Source organism: Parasteatoda tepidariorum, chromosome X2, assembly GCF_043381705.1.
Source record: "Parasteatoda tepidariorum isolate YZ-2023 chromosome X2, CAS_Ptep_4.0, whole genome shotgun sequence".
Classification (NCBI taxonomy): Eukaryota; Metazoa; Arthropoda; class Arachnida; order Araneae; family Theridiidae; genus Parasteatoda; species Parasteatoda tepidariorum.
In genome coordinates, this window is record NC_092215.1 from 457,142 (window position 1) to 465,417 (window position 8,276).

At 31.3% G+C, this 8,276-nt stretch overlaps 1 protein-coding gene across 1 annotated transcript in view; it reads right to left on the reverse strand.

Moving 5' to 3' along the window:
- Positions 1-290: 290 nt before the first annotated feature.
- LOC107440711 (homeobox protein Hox-A1) overlaps positions 291-8,276 on the reverse strand; it is a 101,968-nt gene continuing 93,982 nt past the window's right edge. Inside the window, exon 2 of the mRNA XM_016053694.3 lies at positions 291-2,911. Within this exon, the coding sequence (XP_015909180.1) occupies positions 2,487-2,911 (425 nt within the window). The 3' untranslated portion in view covers positions 291-2,486. The remainder of the gene's footprint in view (positions 2,912-8,276) is intronic.

An 8,276-nucleotide genomic window follows, 5' to 3' on the forward strand; every position in this document is an offset into this window, starting at 1 on the left:
CATTATTTTAAAGAATATAATTTTACTTGGCAAAATACAAAATTTGAGCAAAATTTGTCTAATAGTTTCTGAGGAATCGAGCTTTAAATATCTGAAATTTTAGAAATTCAATTTCTCCTGAATTAATCAACCGAGTTTGTTCAAATTTTACATTTCGCCATGCAAAATTGCATCGCTTAAAATGATGCAAAAAAATTGTATACCTTACAATTCAAATTTTTTTCCACCATTATTAAATAAAATAATAATGAATAAAAAGGTATTAAAAAGCTCCATTAATCAAAATGTAATTTTTCCAAAATTTTAAAAAATAGCTTTTCAGATAAACGTAAAAGTTAGCTGATATGTAATATTTTCCTCTGCAGCATATAAATAATAAAAACTAAACTTAAAAACTTAGATTGAAAATCGGTGATCTGATTATAGAAGGTGAAAAAAATTTTTTAAAAAAATAAACAATAAAAACGCTTATTTATTTAAGTTAGCTCTAAAGAATTACGGCAAAGTGAATTGCATAAGTGCTGCGCAATTCTTGGCACATTTAGAGCATTTAACTATCCACTGCTTTGAGACATTCGCGCAAATTTACGCAGTTTTCGGATATAATGTAATAGTTAAGTTATAGTTTTATATATATTTTTTTTATTAGAAGTAGATAAATATGTTTTTTCGTTCAACGTATCTACCACCTTTAGTACTGAAATATTAGCTAGGGATTTTAGATTTGGAGTACACGGGGTAAATTTTTTTGTCACTGCAGTGGATTATTTCGTTTGTTCGTTCGTTGTAGTGGAACTGGGCGTCTGATGCCTTACAGCCCTTTTCCCATTCATCTTGAAATTAAACTAGGAACAGTGGATAATTACTTTAGTGACGCAATTATAAACTCCTACATACAAAAATAAATTGCTGGTAGCAAAATTATTTTATTTCAGACTTTTGTTTAACGGAAGCAAAACATTCATATCCACACTTTTCCTCATAAGGTTAGAGATGTCTAAAATAATAAAATAGCAATTCATTTTAAATGTAAGTGCGAATTAAATAAACGAAAAGGTGACGTAAAATGAAATAAAGTAATTAGAGGGAATTTCATTATTTGTGAAATTGTCAGTACACTTATTTCTTCAGCAAATTCAGCTCCTTAATGGATTTCAATGAAGAAAATTTTTATTCAGAGATACTAAATTTTCTGCTTTATTTCTAAGAGTTTTTCTAATGATAGCAAAATTTATATTTCAATATTTACTTTTAAATTTAAAATGATTTTGACGCATAAGTTATTTATAAGTTATTTATATATATATAAAAGACTTGTTGGAAATAAGTTGATGCGATTAACCTTTTCGAGATGGGCGAGTCATACATGTATTCGTACGGAACCAGAATCAAAATGGAAAAAAATTAAAAATAAAAAGTGGTAGCATAAGTTTGGACCAGGCTTATTTTTTTATAAATTAACAGTCTTGTTTTTGCTTTTACTTTAATTCAAACATATCTTATTAATGATAGTTCAAAGTGTAACTATATAATTGTTATTTCGAATTAAGAAATGATATATTAAGTAAATCAAATTATTATTTCTCCTTCCCCAAATAAACTGCTATAGAAACACTTTGCCTACCAGTTTTATTTTTTTACCCTGATTGTAGCCACCCTGAGAATGCATATATGACTCGCCCGTCTCGAAGAGGTTAAGTGCTAATTAATTGAGAAAATTTTACTTCATTACCACTTTAAATGATTTAGAAAAATATTCCGGAAAAGTCGGAACAGTCAGGAGCTGTTGTATTAAAAAAGTAAAAACTTGTTGCTAAAAAGAAATGAAATTAATTAAGTATAGAATATCTAATTTAAACTTTCAATTTTAAAGCTTCATTGTCTTTAAAGTTTTAATTTTTTTCAAAAACTAAGTTAATACTATAAGATTTTCATAATGACGCACTAAGTGCGTGGAAAACTTTTTCTATGAAGAAGAAAGCTGAATTTTTTTAAAAAGAACAACAAAAAAAAGTAAAATTGAAGTTAAAAATTCTATTTTCCTTTAACATTTGTTTATTAATTTGAAGTTTATGAAAAGATAATAGGAATTTATGAATTGACCTTTTTAAAAAATGAGGCGAAAATAAACTCGCTAAAACTTCTATTTAAAGTCTGAAGCTGTAAAATAAATTTTTGTCTAATAGAGTTTCAAATAGAGCATTATCAAAACAATGTAATCAAAAATAAATTAACAACACATACCGAGAATTGAATTTCAAAAGTAAATTTCAAGCAATTTTGAGCTTGAAATGTTATCACATTTCAATGTTATCCCTCATTTTTCGAAATACATCAACCAATTGTATTCACTTAAAGAATTGTCATTTCTATGCCTGTCAAGTACAGTGTCCATAGTTATTATCAAACACTGATTTAAAGGACATAAAGGATCCTTTTTAATAGGACTTTTGAGCACTGAATGGAGATTTAACAGATTAAACATTCTATGACACAGGTTTGATGTCTGGAGACGTTAGTGGCCCACTAGTTATTGCAGAAACTGAAGGAACAACACTACTAGGTGAGCTAACTGATCCTGTACCAGAATTAATAGGACAAACTGGAGGTGAGGAACCGGTTTCTCCTCCAGAACTGGAGAGATCAGCTGGAATCTGGCCTTCTTTAATTCGTTTCTTTTGTTTCATTCGTCTGTTTTGAAACCAAATTTTAACTTGTGTCTCATTTAAATGAAGAGCAGTAGCAATTTCAATTCGCCTAGCTCTTGTTAGGTATTTGTTAAAATGAAATTCTTTTTCGAGTTCTGTCAACTGTTTCGTCGTGAAATTCGTTCGTCCCGTTCCTGGTCCTCCATTCGGATCATTGCTGTTTGAAGTAGTTGAGTTGTAGCCATTGTAGTCTGGTTTGACAGCTAAAAAAATAAATAAAATATTTTAGAAAAGTATTAAAATTAAATAAAACTACACTAAAGAGAAATTACTGAACTTATAATATGCTCATCGACTACAGTACTCCAAATCATGAGTCTATAAAACCACATACCTGCCAACTTTCTCTCTTTCCGAGAATGGATTTTCAGAGTGGTTGCAAAACAATAAACGAAAAACTATCTGACTCAAAGATATATTTATAATTTGATCCCGTTGAAATTCGCTTGCGCAAAGGATTATTATGCTTTTATATATATAATTATTTTATATAATTATTTATATGTAGTGGTGGTGAAACTCATTTATAATTGTCATTATAATTCAAAAAGTTAATTGGAATAACCTGAGCATTGCTACCACTTTAAATATGAAATAAAATCTTCCTGAAAATCCGGAAGAGTTGGCAGGTATGAAACCATTTTATACAAGTATTTACAGAATGTTTCATCCTATTTATGACCTTACATAAATTTTGGTAAATGTTAGTCATGAAAAAACTACAGTTTTAACACTCAATTATTGTTTTTTTTTACAGTGTTTAGTTGTTTTTAGTGACTTAAAACATAAATATTAGTAAGCGTTAGTAATTAATAACATTTTTAATACACATTTGCTGTTCTTCCTTGCCTATTAGAGGCCTTTAGAGACAAAAACATAAATTTTGAAAACCGTTAGTCATGAAAAAAACAACATTTTTAGCACACATTAGTTGCTTTCTTTTTCACATTAGATGGGGACATGTTAATGGCAAATAGTTTATCATGATAATTTTTATTCTCTGTCCTTCTCTTTACACTAGAGTTTTTTTTAGCCACTTTTTTGGATGAACAATTCTAAGGAACTTTTCTTTTTCTTTGAAACTACTTAATAACACTGGATTATTGTGACTATCAAATTCATGATGATTAGACCGTAAACTTAGTACCAATTGAGTAATGGACATTATATTTTATGGCTATTTATATCATACTGCATATTACCCAATCTTCCGATAACGCTTCCGTGAGAGAGGCTCTCAGAGACTTAAATTTTGGGAAACATTAATCATGAAATTTGTTCTTCACTAGATGTTCTTTAAACGATAGCTGTTTAGTCAGTAGGATGAACTATTCTAAGGCACATAAAAATTTTTTTTCAAAGAAAGTATTCAATATCACTGGATTATTGTAGCTATCTAATTCACAGTTCATGGTGATTACACCGTAAACTTAGTACCTTTCAAGCGAGGGTTACAATACAATACGTTTTGTGGCGTTCATCTCTTCTTATATCAGAAGCCTTACTGCTTATATTGTGGCTTACCCAATCTTTCGATCACGCCTGCTAAACTACGCCTCGATAAGTGGGACAACTCAAAACAGACCATTTCTCAAACTAAGTTTTGGAATATATGACAGCAATTTTTTAATGCAGACTGGCACAGGGACGGTCTAAAATACAGAAAGAGGATTCTTTTGTAAGAAAAGGGGATAGGCAGATTTTGGGGGTGGGAAGGCGATTAAAATCAAACCACGGCGAAACAAATTTTCAATTCCTTCTACCCAGCTTCTATTTTTTTTCTCTTCTGCCTGGAAATGTTTTACCCGCTTTGCAACACTTTGCCCGAAACAATCTGGAGGTTTTTCTGGCGAAGGAAAAAAAAAAAAACTGCCCCATGTATATACCCGGGAAAGCGTGAAAACGGGCGAGACGATTTTTCGCGAAAAAGCCTTAGCAAGCATGTGCATGAACTCGGTGGGAACAATTCCTGACGCTATTGATCATCGTCCTCATCGTAGTTCCTCATCCATCATCCTTTATCCGAGAAGACTTCTCTCCCTGGCTCTCCCCCCTCTTTTCTGCAGCCCCCTCATGTCCCCCCGAATTAATGGGATTAACATACGTTCGAACCAATTGTTTTTCTTCAACCAACTGGGTTCTTTCTTCTAAGCTTTGGAAAAGCCAGTGAACCGTTTTAAAGAACTCCCGCGTTAACAACCCGCTCTCAACATTGATGGGAGAAAAAGTATTAAAAGGGAATTCATAAAACTGTCTTCTTTCAGATGCGAGAATTTCCTTAAAAAGTTTAATGTAGGGAAATGTTTTCGTAAAAGTTACATTTCAAGACTATATAGGGTGTTTAAAAATTCCAAATGAAAATAATTAATTAAGCAGCCAGTTTTGCAAAGAAATCGAAACAGTTAATAACTTTTGTAGAAATATAATGGTGAGGTCATAATAAAAAATCGATTCTTATCCTTATTTCGAACAAAAAACGCTATTTTTCTGAACAACTTTTCTTTTTTATTCATTTCAGATTTTTCACCGCCAAAATGGGGGGTAGTCAAAATTTTACAATTTAAAAAGAATAATAACTTTAAAACGGCAAGGCGGATTTTCATTCTGTAAAGTGCTCTGATAAAATCGCAACGAAATCTCTTAATATTTATATAACAGTTAGCTCAAACGTTTTCTGGATATGCTTATTTTGACCAAAAAACGAATTTTTTTTGTTGAGGAATCATACTCTTTTATCATCGAATTCGGATTTATTACCCCCAATATAAGGGAAAGGGTAGACAAAGTGGTGGTTTTTATAATTTGAGCACTATAACGACTCAAAAATTTATTACTCTAATGTTGTTTTAATGTGTCACATTTCTCTTCATACCTTTTGAATGATTGGTTAAACTACTATAATTCGTTCACATTCTTTCTCAAAGACAGATATGTAATACAATGGGAAATTTGGATAAATCAAATAAATTTTATTAATTAATTTGTTAATGATGAAAATTTTTTTGAATAGTGAGCTATAAAATTTTTTATGTATTCAGAATTTTCAAATTTCTTTGAAACTTCAATCTGTATTCTAGTATCTAGATTTTTTAAATTCTAGAATCTAGATTATCTAGATTAGAGAATCTAGATTATCTAGATTCTAGATTTTTTTAAAACCTCAATCTAGACGCCCGGCGGCTGAGAGGTAGCGCTTCGCGCTGTCGTACCACAGGTCCCTGGTTCGATCCTGGAGCCGGGCAAGGTTGACTCAGCCTTTCATCCCTTCAGTGGGTCGATGAATGAGCACCAAGCATGCTTGGGAACTAAACACTGCGGGTTCCGTGTTCGGCTGACCACCTGACCGGAACATCTGCTCCTGCACCCCAGAGCCCAAGGTCAAGAAAACNATCCCTTCAGTGGGTCGATGAATGAGTACCAAGCATGCTTGGGAACTAAACACTGCGGGTTCCGTGTTCGGCTGACCACCTGCCCGGAACATCTGCTCCTGCACCCCAGAGCCCATGGTTAAGAAAACTGAGATGGGCACAGTAGGCTTTAGCCCTCGATGGGCTGTCGCGCCACTGAGTTTAGTTTAGTTCAATCTGGATTTTCATGCCATTTTACCTGGTACGAAAGGTATTTCATTCTAGTATTTTTTTGAGAAACAATAAATTTCTGTTAATACCGAGATTTTTTTTTACAATAAAGCTGCTTATTTCCTGAGAGCAACGTATATTTTCAAATCATGCCTGTACATAAATTCTCATATCTAAATCTACTGTAATGCAAAATGTTTTATTTATCAAGCAAATTGCTTGGTTTCTTTTTGACAAAGCTACCAAAATGTTGCTTAACACAAAATGTTTTTATTCACTGTCCGTAAATATTTTCATGATGTGTGGGATAGGGTGCCCAGTTTTTTGTTAATAAGAAAATTTCCTGAGAAAGAGTAATATAGATATTACTGAATATTTTGAATATACGGTTGAATAGTTTGAACAAGAGATGCCCTTAAACAAGTTAAACTGAAGCTACCATCATCTTTTCCGTCCATCTTCTCTTGAAAACAAGCTAGAAATGATATCATTTTAATACTACCAGTATTTTCTCTTTTCCGAGTAAGGTAAACAATTTTAGTGAAATTATTATTAAAATAGTCCTAACAAATGCTTACTTTTGTTAGCAACTAACCCTTTCGAAGGAAGTGGGAAGCATACATACCACCACTTTTTTATCACTTTTAATTTAGGTTTCAATTTGTTAATAACTTCGGCTTTCTCGATGTGCGTTTAAATAAAATTGATAACCATTTGTTAGTTTAAAAAACACATAAAAGTTATTAAATACATAATTTCCTTTGAAGTTTGCAGCATTTATAAAATTTATTTTATAAATAAAGAAAAATAAAAGTTAATAAGTTCCTAATAGGTTGTGTGAAATATATTTACCACCAAAAAAAATGGCATTTTCATAAACTAAATTAGTTTTTCTTTTCTTATATCAACTATTATTCTTAAAACAATTTCAATTCCAAAAATACTTTAATTTACCTTTTTCTAGAAATAAATGGCCAAGTCACAGGTATGTTGTGTGAACTTATTATATATAGTCGTGGTCAAAATAATTAAAAATCAAGCTTACAAAATAAAAATAAAAAGATTTCTAAATTTAAATCAAAATGATTTCTAGATTTGCTTTCATTTTAGCATGTTGAATGCCACTCTAATTTGATATGGCTTGCCCGTCGGGCCAAACGGTAAAAAACTACAAGCTAACTTTGCAATTATTAGGCAGATTTTGCTAGTCTTTTAAAAGGTTTCATGACTGTTATGAAAAAAGTGGTGAATTATATAAGCCTACGAATTATTTAGGAATAGTGGTGGATAAAAATCTACTAAATTGAATTTATTAAACCAAGAATCACAATTTATAAACTACCACTTGAAAATATTTATTCGCTGTCAGGAGCAAGTAGGCATCTCTATGTATATAAGTGAAATTATTTTTGTGTGTTCTATACTGCATTAATTTCTTCAAACCATTTTAGTAACGATAATAATATAAAAAAATTAAAAATGTACTCGAATTATGTGTTTCTAATAATCTTGGCTTCGCCGGTCACCCGTGACCCCCGTAGCGTTACGAACAAACTCAGGGCCGGTCAGCGGTGACCTCATGGCATTTAACCCTTTTGAAGGCCGTGGTAAGCATACTTACCACCACATTTTACCACTTTTAATTTAGGTTTCCATTTTTCAATAACTTCAGCTTTCTTGAAGTAAGTTTGAATAAAATTGGTAACCATTTGTCACTTTTAAAAAACGTTTAAAAGTTATAAAATACATAATCATACCTGCCAACTTTCACTCTTTCTGAGAATGAATTTTCCAAGTGGTAGTAAAACAATTACCGAAAAACAATCTCATTCAAAAATATATTTATATTTTGATCCCGTTGAAATTCGCTTGAGCAAAGATTATTATGCTTTCATATACTTATTGTAATTATTTATATGTAGTGGTGGTCAAACTCATTTATAATTATCATTATAATTCAAAAAGTTAATTGGAATAACCTGAGTATTGC